Source organism: Cetorhinus maximus, chromosome 6, assembly GCF_964194155.1.
Source record: "Cetorhinus maximus chromosome 6, sCetMax3.hap1.1, whole genome shotgun sequence".
In the NCBI taxonomy this organism is placed as follows: Eukaryota; Metazoa; Chordata; class Chondrichthyes; order Lamniformes; family Cetorhinidae; genus Cetorhinus; species Cetorhinus maximus.
In genome coordinates, this window is record NC_135884.1 from 16,272,004 (window position 1) to 16,293,463 (window position 21,460).

At 41.7% G+C, this 21,460-nt stretch overlaps 1 protein-coding gene across 2 annotated transcripts in view; it reads right to left on the reverse strand.

Moving 5' to 3' along the window:
* Positions 1-12,503, reverse strand: part of LOC144681563 (copine-9-like) — a 410,414-nt gene extending 397,911 nt beyond the window's left edge. Inside the window, exon 1 of one of the 2 annotated variants that reach the window (XM_078543246.1) lies at positions 12,320-12,503. In XM_078543246.1, the coding sequence (XP_078399372.1) occupies positions 12,320-12,396 (77 nt within the window). In that variant the 5' untranslated portion in view covers positions 12,397-12,503. The remainder of the gene's footprint in view (positions 1-12,319) is intronic. The other variant, XM_078543247.1, reaches the window with a different exon arrangement.
* Between the last annotated feature and the right edge of the window lie 8,957 nt (positions 12,504-21,460).

The following is a 21,460-nucleotide window of genomic DNA, read 5'->3' on the forward strand; positions in this document are numbered from 1 at the left end:
TGGAAACAAAATAGATCTTCTTGATAGGGTGCCTTATATCCAAGATCCTTTCCCTTTGTTTTCTGTCTCTTTTTATGTTAGAGTCAGGATTAATTAATGACCTTATAGTAAAGGTGCTCCTAGGTAGCAGTGATCATAACATTATTGAATTTTGCATCCAATTTGAGGGAGAGAAGAGTGGGTCTAAGACTAGTGTTTTAAACATAAATAAAAGTGATTATAAGGGTACAACGACAGAGCTAGCTAAAGTGAAATGGGGAATTAGATTAAGGGATAGGTCAGTAGAGATGCACTAGCAGACATTTAAGGAGATATTTCATAACACTCAGCAAAGATACATTCAATGAGAAAGAAAGACTCTAGAGGAAGGATGCATCATCCGTGGCTAAATAAGGAAGTTAAAGATGGTATCAAATTGAAAGAAAAGGCATATAATTCCACAAAGATTAGTAGCAGGTCAGAAGATTGAACAGAATATAACAAACAACATTGAATGACTGAAGAAATGAGGAGAGAGAAAATAGAGTATGATAGAAAGCTAGCCAGAAACATAAAAACAGATAGTAAGAGTTTCTAGAGGTATTTAAAAGGAAAAGTGTAACTAAAGTGAACGTTGGTCCTCTAGAGGGTGAGTCTGGTGAATTAATAATGGAAAATACGGAAGTGAAGATGCATTAAACAGATATTTTGCACCTGTTTTCACTGTAGAAGAGCCAGATAACAATCCAGAAATAATTGTAAATCAAGAGGTGAAAGGGAGCAAGGAGCTTAAAACAATTACAATCACTAGGGAAAGGGTACTGAGGAAATTATTAGCACTAAAGGCTGTCAAGTCCCCAGGTCCTGGTAGACTTCATCCTAGGGTCTGAAAAGTATTGGTTGCTGAGATAGTAGATGCATTAGCTTTAATGTTCCAAAATTCCCTAGACTCTGGAAAGGTCCCAACAGTTTGGAAAATAGCAAATATAACTCCTCTATTCAAGAAAGGAGGAAGAGAGAAAGCAGGAATATCTAGGCCAATTAGCCTAACAGCTATCATAGGGGAAATGCTGGATCCATTAATTAAAGTGGTTTTAGCAGGGCACATAGAAAATCTTAATGCAATCAAACAGAGTCAACATGGTTTTGCGAGAGGGGAATCGTGTTTGCCTAATTTATTAGAGTTCTTTGAGGAAGTAACAAGCAACGTAGATAAAGGGGAACCTGTACATGTGGTGTAATTAGATTCCAAGAAGGCTTTTGACAAGATGCCATGTCGAATAAGAACTCATGGTGTAGGGGTTTTTTGCATAGATAGCTAACAGGAAACAGAGGGTAGGGATAAATGGGTCATTTTTGGGTTGGCAAGATGTAATGAGTGGAGTGCCACAGGGACAAGTGGTGGTGCCTCATTTACAATCTGTATCAATGACTTGGATGAAGGGACCAAATGTATGGTTACTAAATTTGCCGAAGACACAAAAATAGGTAGGAGAATAAGCTGTAAGGAACCTGCAAAGGGATATAGATAGGTTAAATGAGTGGGCAAAAATACGGCCGTTGGACTATAATGTGGAAAAATGTAAACTTGTCCACTTTGGCAGGAAGAATAGAAAAGCAGCATATTATGTAAGATTCAGGAAACCCTCCATCGTGTTGTGTGGCACTACCAGCGTGCTAAATGGGATAGATTTTTTGAAAATTCATTTTACAGGATGTGGGCATCACTGGCTAGGCCAGCATTTATTGCCCATCCCTAACTGTGGTAGTGAGTTGCCTTCCTGAACCACTGCAGTCCCTGTGGGGTAGGCACATCCATGGTGCTGTTAGGGAGGGAGTTCCAGGATTTTGACCCAGTGACAGTGAAGGAACGGCGATGTAGTTCCAAGTCAGGATGGTGAGTGGCTTGGAGGGGAACTTCCAGGTGATGGTGTTCCCATGTATCTGCTGCCCCTTCTAGATGGCAGCACCCAAACACATCAAGCAACTCAAGACTGGGAATCCTTGAGGTGCTGTGGACCATCAGCAGCAGCAGAATTGTACTCAACCACAATCTGTAACCTCATGGCCCGGCATATTCCCCCCCCCTCTACAATTAACACCAAGCCAGGGGATCAACCCTGGTTCAATGAGGAGTGCAGAAATGCATGCCAGGAGCAGCAACAGGCATACCTAAAAATGAGGTGTCAACCTGGTGAAGCTACAACACAGGACTACCTGCGTGCCAAACAGCATAAGCAACAAGTGATAGAGCTAAGCGATTCCACAACTAAATGATCAGATTTAAGCTCTGCAGTCCTGCCACATCCAGTCGTGAATGGTAGTGGACAATTAAACAACTCACTGGAGGGGGAGGTTTCACAAATACCCCCATCTTCAATGATGGGGCAGCCCAGAACAACATTGCAAAAGGTAAGGCTCAAGCATTCGCAACAATCTTCAGCCAGAAGTGCCGAGTGGATGATCCATCTCGGTCTCCTCCAGAGGTCCCCAGCATCACAGATGCCAATCTTCAGCCAATTCAATTCATTCCATGTGATATCAAGGAACAGCTGAAGGCACTGGATAGTGCAAAGACTATGGGTCCTGACAATATTCCGGAAGTACAAGTACTGAAGACTTGTGCTCCAGAACTTGCCATGTCCCTAGACAAGCTGTCCCAGTACAGCTACAACACTGGCATCTACCTGGAAATGTGGAAAATTGCCCAGGAATGTCCTGCACACAAAAAGCAGGATAAGTCCAACCCGGCCAATTACCACCCCATTAGTCTACTCTTGATCATCAGTAAAGTGATGGAAGAGGTCATCAACAGTGCTATCAAGCGGCACTTGCTTAGCAATAATCTGCTTACTGATGCCTAGTTTGGGTTCCGCCAGGGACACACAGCTCCTGACCTCATGAGAGCCTTGGTTCAAACATGGACAAAAGAGCTGAACTCCAGAAGTGAGGCGAGAGTCACTGTCCTTGACATCAAGGTAGCATTTGACTGAGTGTGGCATCAAGGAGCTCTCGCCAAACTGAAGTCAATGAGAATCAGGGGAAAACTCTCTGCTGGTTGGAGTCATGCACAGCACAAAGGAAGATGGTTGTGGTTGTTGGAGGTCAATCATCTCAGTTCCAGGACATCACTGCAGGAATTCCTCAGGGTAGTGTCCTAGGCCCAACTATCTTCAACTGCTTCACCAATGACCTTCCTTCCATCATAAGGTCAGAAGTGGGGATGTTCGCTGATGATTGCACAATGTTCAGCACTATTCGTGACCCCCTCAGATGCTGAAGCAGTCCATGTCCAAATACAGGAAGACCAGGATAATATCTAGCCTTGGGCTGACAAGTGACAAGTAACATTCACAACACACAAGTGCCAGACAATGACCATCTCCAACAAGAATCTAACCATCACCCCTTAACATTCTATGGCATTCCCATCAATGAATCCCCCACTATCAATGTCCTGGCGGTTACTATTGATCAGAAACTGAACTGGATTAGCCATATAATGTGGCTACAAGGGCAAATCAGAGGCTAGGAATCCTGCGATAGGTATTTCACCTCCTGACCCCCGCAAAGCCTATCCACCATCCATAAGGCACAAGTCAGGAGTGTGATGGAATACTCTCCACTTGACTGGATAAGTGCAGCTCCCACGACACTCAAGAAGCTTGACACCATAAATGCTGGCCTAGCCAGTGATGCCCACATCCCATGAATTAAGTTAAAAATATGGAGAGAGATTGCTGAACTCTATGGTAGAGAGGCACCTATGTGTCCTCGTACATGAAAATCAAATAGTATGCAGGTACAGCCACAAGAAGTTAGTATGCAGGTACAGCCAGTGATTAGGAAGGCAAATGAAATGTTGGCTTTTATTGCAAAGGGAATGGAATATAAAAGTAGGCAAGTTTTGCTACAGTTGTACAAGGCGTTTGTGAGACACATCTCGAATACTGTGTACAGTTTTGGCCTCCTTATTTAAGAAAGAAGATAATTGCATTAGAAGCAGTGCGGAGAAGGTTCACTCGACTCATTCCTGGGATGAAGGGGTTGTCTTATGAGGAAAGGTTGGACAGGTTGGGCCTGTATCCATTGGTGTATAGAAGAATAAGAGGTGATGTTATTGAAGCATGTAAGATCCTGAGGCGGCTTGACAGGGTGGATGCTAAAAGGATGTTTCCCCTTGTGGGAGAGACTAGAAAGAGGGGACACAGTTTGAAATTAAGGGGTCTTCCATTTAAGATGGTGATATGGAGAATTTGTTTTCTCTAAGAGGGTCACTAGTCTGTGGAATTCTCTTTCCCAGAGAACAATGGAAGCAGTGTCATTGGATATTTTTAAGGCTGAGTTGGATAGATTCTTGACTGACAAGCGAGTCCAAGAGTTCAGGGGTAGACAGGAAAGTAGAGTCCACAATCAGATCAACCATGATCTTATCAAAAGGCTGAATAGGCTGGAGGAGCCAAATGGTCTACTCCTGCTCCTAATTTGTACGATTATATGAAGTACATCTCTGTTTCTATCAGGAACTCATTGTACATTTAAATGTACCTTGGTATATTTACAAATGCAGAGGCTTTGGTTGCAGCAGTGACTTCACTGACAATCTCAACATGATTGTTTCTGACACATGAAAGTTGGCCCACCATTACCGCTGGCTTAGAATTTCCTTTAAGTGTATTATGCTGCTGTTGCAACTTTAAACTTGCATCCACCGATCCACGTGGGCTTCGACAGTCTGCCCATCTCCATTCCCAATTGATGCCATCACTGGCATAAAAGCCGTGTAAGATGGGAGCCTGCATTTGAATAATATGGAAACCCCCATGCAGCCTTTAAAAAGTGTGTTCAGCCTGCACTCTTTGGCAGCAGACTGGGGGGAACAAGCAGGTGAGAAAAGGAACAGCGTTTGCCTCTTTCAATTTCAGTGCAACATAAAAGGCAAGATCAGGCTTCCCAGGAACTAGCTCCAGAGAAGCGGCCAGCAGCGCTTCACTGTCATGAGCAAGCCGCCTTGAGCAATGTGCCACCTCAGTCCCATGAGTTTTTTTATAGAGCAGGCAACCACCTCCAGTTATCCTGGGCCTCAGGCAGCATCCAGAAGTAGCACGAGAATAGGTATAAAATGGCATGAATCGTCACTCAGGGGAAGCGCCACGTTAAGAAATAGTAGATTGTCTTGTGTGCACTTTATGATTTATTGTATTAGAAAATAACATGTACTAACATCGCCATTTGTTATACATGGAGGCTGTAGCCATATAGATGCACTTGGATGGTGCTACCATCTTCACCCAAGCGATGCTGATTGGCACAGTCATGTCGGGCAGATATGGTTTGTGTGGTGTCATTTAATCGGACTGGTGGTAATCTGAGAGAATGTCCTGCTACCTGAAAGAGGAAGAGAAGGAATTAAAGGTGTTAAAGGTAGATTTTGTTCCATATGCAGAAGAGAAGATGTCAGTGATGAAATTAACTGTGGTGCTTCTTGCAGCAAATGCTGTCCAAGTCTTCTCTGCTCCATCTGGTGGTGCTCCACTTCTTCCATGATAATGTCATACAAGAGTATGCCCCTGGGGAATGCTAAACCTGCTCCTAAGCAGTTAAGTATCAGCCAGAGCTCAGTGGGTCACACTGTCGTGCCTGTATCAGAAGATTGTGGGTTCAAGTCTCTCTCCAGAGACTGGAGTACAAAAATCTAGGCTAACGTTCCTGTGCAGTACTGAGGGTGAACAACGCTGTCTGAGGTGTCCTTTCAGGTGAGATATCAAATTAAGACTCTGTCTGCCCTCTCGGGTGAATATAAAAGTTCCCATGGTACTATTTTGCAAAAAGAGCAGTGGAGTTATCCCTGGTGTCCTAGCCAATATTTATCCATTAGTTAACATCATTTTTTAAAAATCTAATTATCTGGTCATTGCTGTTTGTGGGACCTTGTTGTGCTAAAATTGACTGCTGAAGTTCCTACATTATAACACAGACTAGACTTTCCTTTTAGAACCCCAACTGTGGATGGGTAGGGGAGGGGGCACATGGGATGCGGGTCTGAAAATCCACCAGTTTTCTGCCTCTGTCAGAAGCAAGTCCAGCTATTTATAGGCAGAATAACAACAAAAGACTTTTGAAAAGCGCTTCCCAGCTGCACAAATCTGTGTCAGGAACTCCATAGTTCCATCTGTACATGTTGATCCTGGCATCTGCTGCACACTCAGACTACCCTACTCAAAGTGAATTAGCAGAGCAAGCCCAGGAAACTCGCAGCTGCTATTCCACTGGCTCTCACTCTGACAGCCACTGGTACTCAATTCAAGAACACAAAGAAATTCGGGAGGAAGTATGTTTAAGACGCACAAGCTGAGGGAACAGCGCCCAGCCAAATTTGTCCTCTAAAAGAGTTCTTTCATTGTTTATACGCCACTTTGCGTGGCAATTTAGCACTCTTGTCAACAAACAGAAGACTGAATAAATGCATTACATAATTTATCCAGTTTGACAGGGAAAACTGCTCCTGTGGAAATAGCTATTCCTTTCTGATAAAATAAGAATAAGGCAGTAGGACGTATCTAATGGTTGCTTGCTTTTTTTGTACAGTGAAATCCTGTTTGCCACAGTACTGCTTCATTACTGCAGGAATTTCACCACATCAGAAGCCAGTTGTCATGGACTCTCCTTCCATCTATTTAATTTCCAATTCAAACGTCCAAGAAGAGGGAAAAAAAATGCATTAAATGTCTGCCCATTTCCCACCTCAAAAATAATCAAGCGAATGCTCCAGTAAATGTAACATTACAATCCACATCATTGATATGTCATCAGCTTGTGATGTGTTCCACCTATGTCGTGGCCCCTAGTTTACTCAAGGCAGCCGTGCAAGGAATGGAATAAGGAATAAACAACATCCCCTGCCCACCTACCCTCCCCCCCCCCGCCCCCAGCCCCCGCTCCCCCCAAAACACACGAAGGACTGAGCTGACAATGAACAAGAAGAATTGTTAGCTAACTGCTGGGTGCATATTGCAGTCTGTACAAGGAAGACTTCAGACAAATTATTCTTTGTAGCAAAGCCTTAACCTTACTCGAACACTGCAGTAACCTTGCAGACAGTGACTCAAAATAGAACATGCTCCATTAATTTGCTAGAATAAGATGTAAACATATTATATATGCTTCAGTATACTGTACTTCTCCTGATTTAGTAAGGTTTCTCTCACACTTTTTTCAGCTTTAGGGATATCCTGCAACATGAGATCTGGCTTCTCAGCAAATATGCATGGATTATACCCAAAGGCTCAAAACCTTTACAATGAAAATGTATTGGCACTTAAAAACTGCTTGACATCTTTCATGATCACAGGGGCTCATTTTGCAATGTTATATCCCTGGTGGGAACATTAACCATTGGCACTATATATTGGAAATTCAAGCGCATTCTGTCACTAATGGTTGGACCACTCTAACAGTTGGAGAAAATGTTCATGGTACATCCGAATTTCTGATATGCACTTGTGAGTGAGACTCTTACAGCAGCATGAAGTTAGATGAATTATCTTTATATATTCCTTCTCCTGCTTGATCTCATAAGCAACACCACAAAATAAGAAGACAGTTACCATTCCTCACTACCCACCCAGACACACGGATTGCACAGCTCTGTTTTGGTGGCTGTATACATTTGTGCTGAGTTCCTGCCTCAGGTTCTCTATGCCTGAATCAAAGTGTAGGTAGGTGAACAGAACAGTCTGCGGTTCTCCCCCTCTCCCCGTCTTAGGTTCAGTTAGAAGTGATCTATCTCTACCTCTCACCCCACCCCTTTCAGCACACTACCCATGTAGGCTAGATTCAAAGAATTTTAACTTGCTCTGGTGCACAAAATTATGTGTGTTTGATTTGTGATACCTGCCACAATCGGACTGCAACAATTGTACCAAGTGTCCCAACAGCAGCTTATGCTAGAAATGTCAAAATAAAGCCTGTAATTCCCAAGTAATTCCCAATTACAGGCGAGGTGATCCATGAAGCCCAGCGAGCTTAGTCTTATTTGTGCTTATATTTCTTTATTCACTTGTTTGTCCTGTTTGTGGTTTGTGGACTTTGAGGTTTTGGAAAGGTTTTCCTGTTGCTGAATAAATCCTAAATAAGAACATTGAAATCTGTAGGTATCACTACGTAATGGGAATGTGAGATTAAAGTCTATGAAGTAGATTTTTACTATCAAGCAACTGAAGGTGGGAATGGACAAGCAATCCAGAGACTCAGACTAATGTCCTGGGGACATGGGTTCAAAACCCACTGCGATAGCTGATGGAATTTAAATTTAATTAATAAATCTGGAATATAAAGCTAGTCTCAGTAATGGTGACCATTAAACCATGATTGACTGTTGTAAGTATCCATCTGAGTCACTAATGCCCTTTAGGGAGGAAAATCTGCCATCCTTACCTAGTCTGGCCTCCAGATCCACAGCAATATGATTGACTCTTAACTGCTCTCTGAAATAGCCTTGCAAGGCACCCAGTTCAAGGGCAATCAGGGATGGGCAACAAATGCTGACCTTGCCAATCATGCCCACATCCCATGGAAGAATAAAAAGTGTACTTTCAGGTTGCCTGATAGTGCTGGGGCAAAGCCCATTCCTTTTTCAGGGCCGGGCTATATTAAGACCTAAAAGGTGAACTGCATACCTCAAACAAGCATCCTGATGTAGCTCACCAGCTCCAGGTTGGTGCAATATCAGGGCAGGGGTTAAATGGGAGGGGTGGGTGGAAAGTAGTTGGGAGAGAGCCTAGAGGGGTATCAGGCCACATTATTCTTGTGGCACTCAGGAGACCTTTTTGAGCCCCTTCTGCTGTAGCATGAGGTTTCACTGAGCCAGTTTAACTGCTTCCACAGTGAATGCTCCACCTGTTAAGCAGTTAAAATGATGTAAGGGTAAATCTTCCCCAGTGCGTCAGTATACGCCACCATTTGTAGTCATGCCTTCAGCTGCCCAGGCCCTCATCTCTGGAACTCCCTCCCAAAATCTCTCTGTCTCTCCAACTCTCTCTCCTCCTTTCAGTCACTGCTTAAAACCTTTGACCAAGGTTGTGGTCACCTTATTCAAATTTCTTTAAGTGGCTTTACATTAAATTGCATTTGATAATGCTTCTCTGAAGCACCTTGGGATGGCTTACTACATTAAAGATGCTACATAAATGCAAGTTGTTGTTATGTGAATCCAATGTATGAAAAACAAGTGAAAAGCAATCAATTGTGCAAATCAAATTGCTCAATTTAGATATGATCGTTATTGATCCTAAACTAGCAAGTAGTAACAGATCTTGAACTTTACCTGATAAATGGCAGGAAACAATTACTCAAAGCACTTTAACAAGGTTGCGAAGTATGTTGGAATCCTTTTCCTGAATTTTTCATCTTTCTGGGAAAGCTCTGTCAGCAAAATTCCATTGGCCAAGGTCCCAGTACTTGTACTCCATAAAGGGTCTCCAGCACTTACAATGCAATAGAATGCCAGGGCAGTGAGGTGTCCCACAACTCAATACCCATGGTGGATACTTTCTGTTTCTGCCCCCCTCTAAATAGTAGGCACTATCTAAATTAAAATCGTTATACTAAAAGAATGATTCATTTAACAAATGTAGCATTTTGCATGACAATTCAAACTTTAGACTTTGAAATGTTTCAATTGCTTAACTTGTGTATTATATAACAAATGATTAGGGCAAGTACATTTCTTTTATTTCTGAGACAGTACCTAGGCACAAGAACATAAAAATTGTTAAAGTGAAGGCAGCAAATTCTAGAAGACCATACTATTACTCAAATTTGGAAGGAGGTCATGAACAAAAGTCCTGAAATCAAACATGCCCATTTAAGCAAAACCTTTTAGTAACACTAATTACCATGTTAGAGATAATTGGTTAACAAGTATGCAAATTAGTTTAATTTGTTTTTCAATTTAATAATTTTTGGTCCTCACTATAAAACCCCAGATCCTAAAGATATGATGCAGTTCACGTATTTGATACTGTACTTAAGGAGCTGTTTTAAAATACATTTTAATCTATATCATTTTTTGCACAAGAAAACGAATTTTATCCTTGAGCCATAAAGGAAACAAAGTTTAAAGCAGTGTTGAGAAAATAAATGTTGGTTAAAAACAAAGAACCAGGTTTGTGTGCTTTAGTTTAATGTGGCACCAATAAAAGGAGGCTTTAAATATGACATGTGACTTATTGTTTTCTGAGAAAATGCCTGTTTTTCAAAACATTCTACCCACTCGATGTTGCGGCTGCCTGAATTCTGAGCCTTTGAAACGTAGAAGAGACTTATGTACACTCTTGACATTGGGTGCTTGGTTCATCCAACTATAATGTCAAACATTTCCAGAGGAGTCCTGGTGAATGGAGATAAGATTTATTTTTATACAAAAAAAAATTATTTACAAAATAGGATTCTGGCTGCTATACAGAATTAAAGTTGGCAATCAGATTCACAGCTGGAGACAATCAGGCATCATTTTTTTGTGCCAAAGTGACATGGTGGCAGCAATTAGGAGCCAATCATTTGACTGACTTTCCCTACAATACTTTCCTCCACAATGGCATGGCTATTCACCAAGAGCAGGATGAAATATGGAGAGAGGGGGCAGCACCAACAACCAAAGCAACTTGCCCCCTCACCTGAAATGGAGGAAATCCGCTATTACAGACCAGGAACCAATAAAACAATCACCCTTTAACCTCTCAAGCTAGCTCAGATTTTCATGCCTGCATTTTTTTCATACTCAGTTTTATTTTCATGCCTCTGGTGGTCAAGTCAATGAACTGCACACTACTAGTCAGCAGGTATTTACCACTTGCTCATTCTGCCTAGTTTTGTTGAACTGAACCCTATTTGTATTGTCACATGAAAATGTTATTTCCCTATCTGTTGTCATTTACCACATCCTAACAGTGAAGTGTATCCACTTTCTCTGGTTTAATTGATTGTCTCTTCATTAATTTCTGCTGCAAAATATGTCCACTCCACACGCCACTTCATTCAGTCCATTGTCATGACGACATGTACTCAGTCTTTATCATTTAATTGCTGCAAAATCCACACAGCTCGCATGGCCATATTTACCACATGCTCAAAGTGAATTGATCCAACCTAAGTGTCTGCATTTACTATCTCCTTGCAATAAGAGGCATCCAGTCTTTCTGCTGCTGGCAATTACTGCAAAAACCATCAGTTTCAGATTATCAAATCCACATGTTGGTATTCATCACCCCCTTGTATACAGAGCCTGTTTGTAAGGTTTTGGTGACCCCTCTCGTGATCACAGTGAGACATATCAGCCTAAGTGTGTTGGTATTTACCACCATCTGGTGGTGACATGCGCCCACACCATGTGTGGCACCTACTGCCTCCTGCTGGCATCATGAACCCAGTATCCATATGCCAGTATTTATTGTCCCTTCCATTCTATGTGAAGGAATTTACCACCTTCTGGCGGTGACATGGATCCAGCCCCCTATGCTGGTATTTACCACTTTCCGACACTGTGTTGCCAATATTTGCAATATTGGGCTGGTCTGGGCCCGGAATCGCTTCATCGGTGAGACAAAATGTTGCAATTTTTAGGAAGAAACTCAAATACTAATTTCGGGCCACGTTGAGGTGATCGATATGAGGAGAGGGGGGGGGGGTAATTCCAGGGGATGAACAGCATTTGTAATAAAGATGAAAAAGGAAGAGTTTTGAACGCTGCCTGGTTAAGTGAGGGGGAGTGGGGTGGGGGGAAGTGAGGGGGGAGATGAGGGGAAGTGAGGGGGGAGATGAGGGGGGCTGGGGAGTGAGGGGGCAGCTGTCCGAGCCACAAATAAAAGTAACGAAGACTGAGCAGGGCCACCCCGGCGGCACCTGCACACTCCGGGTGGAGCCCGGTCCCGTTCCGAGCGCATTTTAAAACGCAACCTACACGCCGGTGACCGAAACAAATCTTAACAAGTGAAATATTTCCAAAAGGGTTTTTTTTTTTCATCGGGTTTTAATAATAATCCGTCACAAACTTGCAGACAAGGGGCAGATTCCCCTGGCAATTTCTGAAAGGTTTATTCGGATCTCTCTCTCTCTCTTTACCGGTCCTCCCTTCTCTTTCTCGGTTTGTTTTTTTTTGGCTCTCGGTATTGTTGGGAAATGTGACAGCAGCGGGCGGAGGTACCCGCCAACTTTGCCGTCCGCCGAGGCGGGGGACGCTGTTCACAGGTAACCCTGAGCCGCCCCTTCCCGCTTCCCCTCCTTCTCCTCACCTCCACTGCCCCTCACTCCCTCCACCTCCCTCCCTCACCCCTTTCCTCACCTGCAGGACACGGTGATCTCGATTTTGGTGGCGGGGACAGTAGCCTGAAGCGGATCGAAGTCTCCGATTGATGCCATTCTCTTCGCTTGTTGCTCTCTCTCTCTCTGACTCCCTCACCAACTCTCTCTCTCTCTCACACACACACACACATCCAGCTACATGACATCACAGACATGACCACCCCAGAGTGTACTCCCTCCCCTCAGAACATTTCATATAATGCTTCAGTTATCTTCTTACCAACAGAAAATAATAACATAACTTCACCGAGGGAACGAGAGGAATCCTCCACTGCCCATCCTCAAACATGTATTTCCTCAGTGCGTTAAGGTGTAGCGAATTGCTAAATGTGTTTATGAACAGTGTGTTTACAATTTAGCGCATATAATCCCCCCTCCCTCCCACATCTTTATTAATTCACACTTACACTTCCTTTTGGTTTGCACATAGGCAAATTTTCCCTCTCCCTCAGGTGGGATCCTGACAAACCAATATCGGAAATTCCATTTGCCCCAGCACATTATTTTTTTCGTCCGTTTAGTTTAACCTCAGCAATTTTCCAGGTATGCTCTCCACAGGAGCGCGAAACCAAACAATCGCCTCTACAATAGGCTCAGTGTATTCTTGATCTTGTGTGAAGAAAATATGTCCCAGGTTAGTCACATATCAGGAGCACTTAATGTAACAGGGAGCTGCAGTATTTACTATGTTGCATTTACAGGGAGTACATGGACCCAGGGAGCAAGATATGAGGCGTAATTCCCAATTAGGAATGTCACAAATAATATGGGTGAACTGAGAATGTTTTGCAGATGCCATCTGATCTGAGAACTGGAATTATTGTCTTTAACTCACTGCTTGATGCGACATGCATAAAACAAAGTACGCATCGAAACACTTGTTGAAGCGAATTTGTCACTGGGAACTGGAGTATTGCTCCTGTGAGGGAGATTAATGTATCAGTACGACGAATTTATACGTTGTTAGCCTGCCTGTGTGGGGGATCAGTGTAACGGTATTGGGAGGACCTGGGTGACTAGATTAAGTCCTGGGTGTACAGGTGCTGCGTGCCCCGCTTTGGGGGGGAAGGTTTTTTTTCCCCAGGGGTGGATGCTTAAGGAAGTGTGGTTGGAAGTGGGATGTGAATGGTGCAGGATACACAGAAGTGATCAGAGATGGCTTGGTCTGTGGTTGAGACAAGTGGAATAGGGAGACCACAAGAAATTATAAGGTCCAGATGATGACAGTGAACACGGATTTGTGATTTTATGTAGAGGGAGAGATTAAGGGAGAACAGGAAGACAAGTTGAATAGAAAGAGAGAGGTAGAAATCATAAAGGATGAGAAGTTGCTCAGTGTAAATGCTGAGGGAGGAAAGCAGTGAGGATAGGTAAGAAAGGTGGAACAAAAGGAGGTGTTCTAGAGAGGAGAAGGTACCAGGGGAATAGAAGAAGAGACCAAGGTGAGAATTAGTGATAAGGACAATACCACCATCACAGTTTTGACTGAGCACCTGGTGTGAGGTATAAACATGGGTGGATTCAGTAAGGGGAAAGGTGTGATCATCCATAAGCCAAGTTATTAAGGCTATGAAGTCAATGCAATTATTCACAGTCAGGTCATGGATGGCAAGGTCTTTGTTCACAAGTGAATAGACATTCTAGAGAGGGGCAATAATCAGTTATCTGCTGGCAGGAAGTTGGCAAAATTTACTCCCAGTGGCTGTGGTGGGTAGAAAGGTCAGCAAGATGGTAGAATGGGGTAATTGGGTTTGCTGCTGATAAGGAGTCAGTGATGATTACCTCTGTGGTTTTTTTGGAGAATAGGAGTACCATGAGTGAGGACACTGTTGGTAAATCTGTGAGGGAGATCAGTCATCAGTGCTGGGGGTAGGTATGCTGTTGGTGTGCCTGTGAGAGAAATCATTATACATCAGTGGGGGGACATTGTTAATGGGTCTATGAAGGAGTTCAGTATATCAATACAGAGATTTCAGAATTTAAGTGGAGAATGCGAATAGGCTATTTAGATCATGAAAGCTCATTTTTTCTAGTACTCCAATTCACCTAGTACTTAATTGCATTTTGATCACCCTGATGATTTCAGCACCTTATCTGGTAGATTATCCAAAATATTGTCTTCGAGAGAAGATATCTTTCTAATATGTGTTTAAGAATTTGAACTCAGTTTTCAAATGAAATCTAGAAATAAAAGCTGGGTACAGTAAAATTGATCATGATGCTGCCAGGTTGCTGGAAAAATCCAATTGGTTCTCTAATTTGCCCTGTGTGTGACTCCAAATCCACTCTAACATCAGCTGCCCTCTGAAGCAACCTAGCAAACCACTCAATTATATTGCCACCTTCTCAGCCTTGCCAGCAACACCCACATGCTGAGAACAAATGGAATTGGAAAATGTTGCACACAATACTCCAAACATAGTCCAAATAGCATTATCAAACCTTAGCATAAATTCAGTAAACCTGGTCTGAATGTCCCAACACTTGATTTGATTTTAAAACTACCTTTGCTCAGCATTTTATGATTGAAAGTGAATGTTTTCCCTTTTGGGAAAATTACTTTTTCAGATGGGATGTTAAACTGAGACCCTGTCTGTCCTCTCAGGTGAACCTAAAAGATCCCATGGCACTTGAGAAGACCAGGGCACTCTCAACAGTCTCTTGGTCAATGTTTGTCCCTTGACTAACATCCCAAATTCATATTGTCTAATTATTATCTCATTGTTGTTTATGGGATCTCGCTTTCCACAAATTGCTGTGTTTCCATATATTACAACAGTGACTACACTTCAAAAAGTACTTAATTGGCTGTAAAGTGTGTTAAGACCTCTTGAGGTCATTGAATGCTCTATAGAAAAATGCAAGTTCTTTATCCTCATATCTGTGTTGTTCCTTTTTCATGTATTGTGCAATACTTTATATTTATTAATATTAAAACTAATTTTCCATTTGTCCACCCAATTCCACAACTAATCTACATCTTTCTGTGAATCATTAACTATATCTTATCTCCCTATTGCTCTCTCTTGTGGTATCAACTCTAAATTTAACAAGTTTTAATTGATTTCTATATCTATGTAATTTAAGTAAATAACAAGAGAGGTACAATCACTAATCCTATTATCTCCCTCTCAGTCTGGCCCCACACTTTTTATGGGCACTCTTAAAAGATAGTGGGGCAAAGCTGATGGGTTTGTGAAGGAGTTCAGTGCACAACTGCTGGGAGCAGGGAGACAGTGTGTCTGTAAAGATGATCTTTCCTGGGAATTAGGAGTCTGCCAGTATCATTGTCATTATCAGATTGGAATCTTTGTGTTGTCCTCAATATTGGAATAAAATCTCAAGCTATTGTAGTCACAGGATTCAAAGAATATGCATGTCAAGTAAGGGACACCTGAATCTGAAGTGCATGCTGTAGTCTAAACAAGAATTCAAGAGGATTTTTTGCATATGATAAAGAATAAAATTGATATGCATTATGCTTAATTTTAGGGTACAAAGCAGTAAATTTATCATTACAATTCCCTGGGCCCATTATATGCAGGTGTTAATCCCATTGACAAATGCATGCAGCCCATTTTTTTAGGCTTCCAAGCAGAATATGTACATTAGGGGCATAATGCGTGTTAAAGAGCCCCTTTGAGATATTAGTCCATGATGAGCAGGACTGGGTCTGACCCTCAATATTCTTCAGCCGCCTGCGCCAAAAGGTAAATGTTAGGTTCATTTTTCTCTTTTAAAATAAATTTTCCGTGGAGGAAAGAGTGGTCACCCCGACTTCACCAACCTAGCGCTCTGCTCTCCCCCTTTCACCCAGGAAGTTACCAGAGGGCTGCTGTCATGGTGAGCTGCCTACAAAGGTGCAGAGGTTCATTTTTAGAAATTTACTCTTTCATGGGATGTTGGCATTGCTTGCAAGGCCAACATTTGTTACCTGTCCTTAATTGCCTTTGAATTCATTGGCTTGCTAGGTCATTTCAGAGAGTGGGAGTCAACCACAGCGTTGTGGGCCTGGAGTCACATGTAGACCAGACCAGGTAAGGATGGCAGATTTCCTTCCCAAAAGGACATTAGTGAACTAGATGGGTTTTTAATGACAATCAATAATGGTTTCATGGTCACCATTACTGAGGCTAGCTTTCAGTTCCATAAATCCCAGCAGCTGCCATGGCGAGATTTGAACCCATGTCCCCAGCTGTTGTAGGGTGGCTGAGTTGTACTTTTAGTGGTAGAGTTGATCTGCAGACACTTCTTGGGTGGAAACTTTAAGTTCATTTACAATATACCCAGCAGCAACAATACGTGTTCTTTCAACTCCAACTCTACACTGACCACTGAGGTAGCCTGTGCTACTCTCCTATTGGCTACTACGGATCATGTGATCTTGCCTAACAAGTATTGTTCTTAAAGGTACATTACACACTAAATAAAACCAGAATTACCGCACCAGTCCATTAGCCTGGGCGTCTGGACTTCTAGTCTAGTGACATTGCCATTCCACCATCATCTTTGCATATTCCAAATATGAAGCTCAAGGTTCAATTTTGAGCCAGCCTGAAGCCTCTATGTTTGTATGTGCACTGCTTCCACATCAGCAAACAATGAGCCAGATTAATTTCTATGCTCAAGAGTGATGTTCAGTCTAAGGAAAAAGAAGAACAGAAGAAGTTGCTTAAACTAATTTTCTGTTGGACCGATGAGCCCATCAGTGCAAAGTAATGAATGTGAAAAAATGGATAGGAGCAGAAAAAGTGAAATGTAGGAAAAGCTAAAGAAGCAAACCTGCTGTAATGGAAGAAGCAAACATGTGAACTGACAGCAAGAAACTGTATGCAATTGTGAATTAGTTCAGTGGAAAGAGAGGGGAAAAGGTTATATGTCTGGTGACAGTGGTTTCAAATGTTCCTGAACCAGCTGATGCTGTTCAGCTAACTTGCATCACAGTGAGGGAAAAAAACGACAGGGAAAATAGGAGCTGGATGAATTTCCAAGATGGATGGAGGGGGAAGGGTCTTCACTTTGGAAAAGGCATAACAAGCAATGAGGCAAGGGAAAGCCTTCAGCGTATGCAGAATGCTGCTATAACAAAGGCCCTCAAGGATGAAAGAGCTCCAGAATGCCATCCAAATAGAATAAAGAAAGTCTCCCTAGTTCAGAAACTAGGAATAAAGATCCCAGGAAGCAATGTTAGAATTCAGAGATTTTTGGTTGCTGTGTGTTCCAGGGAACATGTTTGAAGGAGTGTTTTTGAATAGGATGTAGGAATGCTTGGGTGGAAGGATGCAGATAAGTAATGAGCTGCCCACAGCTTAGGGCTAAAATGGATAACTGAAATGCTCTGTGAGTAAGGAAAAGATATGTGGCCATGTTTCATAGACTATGCAGGGGTATGTTTCAGTGTGGAGAAATGGCAACAAGACTGATATGTATACTTTACTTACATTGTGACCTGAATTGCAGTTTAAGATTCTGAACAAAATATTTACCCCTGCACTGAAGCCCACGTGCTGCACTAAGGTGGCTATGAACTCAGGCCCCAGCCATAAAAAAGACAGTGCGCTTTTTCATGTTCATATTGAGGATGTGGCACTATTTTTGTACATAGTTCATAGATGAGCAATTATAGATTGTTAAGGGTTGGTGCCAAAATTAACATAAATTAGCTTCACCTCAGAAATGCTGAAACATTGAAATCTGGGAATGCTAAACTGTGATTCCAGCTTTCAGTATTCAAATATAGGATGTGCACATCAACTTGACAAAATCCCATGGAGTTTTATAGCAAGTCATAAAATATTGAACTCTCATTATTACCATTAGTAGCTTCAACCTTTCTCTCTTTACTATTGTCTGGCATGGAGCTTAAAAGCTATGAGCTTTATCATTGCTTTTCCTATAAATCAGAGTTCTGGAAAGCTTTGTAATATTGTGTTCTGAAGTCTTCATGCAGAAAGTATTGTTCCATTCTCCAAAGTAAATCAAATTTTATTTTTAATCCCATGAAACATTGTGTAGTTGCTATTTATTCAGCAAGGTAAGGGTTAATCGCCGTGGAAATGTAAAGTTCATGTTTATTCACCAAGGAAAGGTTAATGCGCTGTAACTGTAGGCAGTTTTCAATTATATAGAAGAGTAAGGATTAAACTCTGTAAATGTATGGATTTCCTATTTCTACAGTAGGGTAAGGGTTACTCACTGGGGAAATGATAAAAGGTTATATTTATTTGCCAGGGTAAGATTAGTACACTCAGTATAGGTATTTTTTTCAACTGGATTAAGGATTACACAGATTTTGTTTGTTCAATGTAGCTGTGTACAGTTTCTGTTTCTTAAGCAGAACAAGACTTATGTACAATATAACTGCATGGAATTCCCACTTATTCAGCTGGGTAAGGGTTACACACTAACTGCATGGAGTTCCTGTTTATTCAGCAGGGTAAGGGTGACCTATTATTTCTGGTCTCAAGGGGATTGCAGTATTAAGTGACAGCTCCTGTGAACAGGAAACAAATGAGCTGGTTAGAAATCCATACTCTGAAAAATAACATCACACGCACAATTTTTAAAAAATAAGAGCTATTTGATTCTATACTCACACTGATTAGAGCAATATAAAATAAGGCCCTCAGGTCCTTAAGGTCAGGTAGATGTGCTTTCATTGAACAATAGACAGTCCAATAATGAAGCTGTCACAACACCAATACAACATTTAACTTGCAGGTTCCACAGCTCCAAACCAATCAGAGGCCAGCTTGTTGGTGTATGGCTATTTGCTTAGCTGATTATAGTTTACAGTAATTTACCCTCTTCCAAAATAAAGGTACTTTGTTCTGCAATCTAACCCAGAGATAAATCATTCCCAATCAAAACTCACTCTCTCTGGCACAGGACGCAAATCATTTCTCATTCATAACACTTACACACCACATCAAGATGCAACAGGTTACAGATTGCTGAGCCAGAATTCACTTACACATCGGGCATCAAACAGAGCCATTTACACACCAGAGCACTGTGCCAGAAAACATTTACACACCAGGGCACTCTCTCTGAACAGTGAGGCTTTCATTATACATAAGTGGTTTCTCAGCATGCTCTGCCTCTGTTTAATTGTATAGAGGATATTGTGATGGTGTAGATAGGTTTATTGACATAAGATATACAAAAAGTTGATAATATATTTAAATTTTGGTGTAATATATATCTGGGAACTTGCTATGCATTTCACTTGATGATTATTTAGACCAATGCAAACTCTTAACTAAAGGCAGAATAAAAGAAAATCTAAGCAGATTATGTAATGGTCTTAGTTTATATGGGTTTTCAAAAGCTGTTGATCAATACCATGGTAAAATGAATAGCAAATAGAAGTGAAGGCGATGTAGATGTACAGAAATGTTTGGAGGGGGAAAGGCAGAGGGTAGGGGTAATGGGTCATTTCTTGGACTATTTCAAATTTGCTGATGACACCAGACTGGGAGGGAACGCAAGTTGTGAGGAGGATGCAAGGCTCTAAGATGTCTTGAACAGGCTAAGTGAATGGACTAGAACATGGCAGATGCAATATAATGTGAATAAGTGTGAAGTTATTAACTTTGGTACAGAAACAGAAAGGCAGAATATTTCTTAAATGGTGAGAGTTGGGGAGTGCGGTTGTCCAAAGGGGCCTGGGTATCCTTGCTCAAGAGTCACTAAAAGTTAGCATGTAGATGCAGCAAGCAATTAGAAAGGCAAATGGTATATTGGCCTTCATCGCAAGGAGATTTTAGTACAGGAGTAAAGATGTCTTGCTGCAGTTGTATAGAGCCTTGGTGAGACCTGACCTGGAGTATTCTGTATAGTTTTGGTCCCCTTATCTAAGGAGGGATATACTTGCCATGGAGAGAGTGCAACGGAGGTTCACCAGATGAATCCCTCAGATGGCGGGATTGTCTTATGAGGAGAGATTGAGGAGACTGGGTCTGTATTTCCTGGAGTTTTGAAGAATGAGGGGTGACCTCATTGAAACTTACAAAATTCTTACAGAGCGTGACAGGATGGATGTAGATAAGATGTTTCCCCTGGCTGGTGAGTCTAAAACCAGGATGATCTCAGGAGAAGGGGTAGGCCATTTAAAACTGAGATGAGGAGGAATTTCTTCACTCAGAGGTTGGTGAATCTTTGGAATTCTCTACTCCAGAGGGCTGTGGAAGCTCAATCACTGGGTATGTTCAAGACGGAAATCAATAGATTTCTGGAGACTAATAACATCGAGAGACATGAGGATAGTGTGGGGAAGTGGCATTGAGGTAGATGATCAGCCATGATCATCAGCAAGCTTGACTGGCTGAATGTTCCTATGTTCCTACGTAGATAGAAGGAGCAATTGGTGTTCCACAAGAGTCTGTTAGGGTTGCCCTTAATTGCTATATCCATAAGTGATCTATGCTTAGGAATTGATGAAATTATATTGAAAATTACTGATGACAGCAAATTAGGATCGCATGGCAATTTGTGACGAGGTCTGTGATTAACGTAAGGAAGACGTAGATAGGTTAGCAGATGGGCAGCTACAGTTCAATGAAGAAATATATTTTCTGAACAGGGAAAGGAAATTTATACAGTTTAAATGGTAATAGTGTACAGGAGCAAGGGGAACTTGGCGTACACAGACTGTTTATTAAAAGTGGCAATATCAATAGGTAAAATCATAAGAAAAGAAAAACAAAATCTTGGTTTTGTATATAGAGGCATAGAATACATAAACAAAGTGAAGTTGAGTGCTAACATTTTAAGATCTCAAAGATACCCAGTGATATTGACACATTAATGTTCAGCTGTGCACAATGTTCATTGTATCACAAATTGTTCTTGTTGCTAACACATTTCAACACATCTGAAGCAGGCATTAAATATTTTGTGAAAACATATCAGGATTAAGCAGGACTTATCTTTACTCTGAGGCATTTCTAAATTTAGCGTTTTATTTTAGCCACTTTTTAATTTTTAAAACATTTTATGCTCAACAGCTTGAGGACTTTCAGTGCTGGAAAATTAAAGACTTTTGCATTTCAGGTACGTGCCATCAGGGTCAAGCACTTAAAAACTACAGCATGGCTCGATGTCAATTCAAATGCTTTCT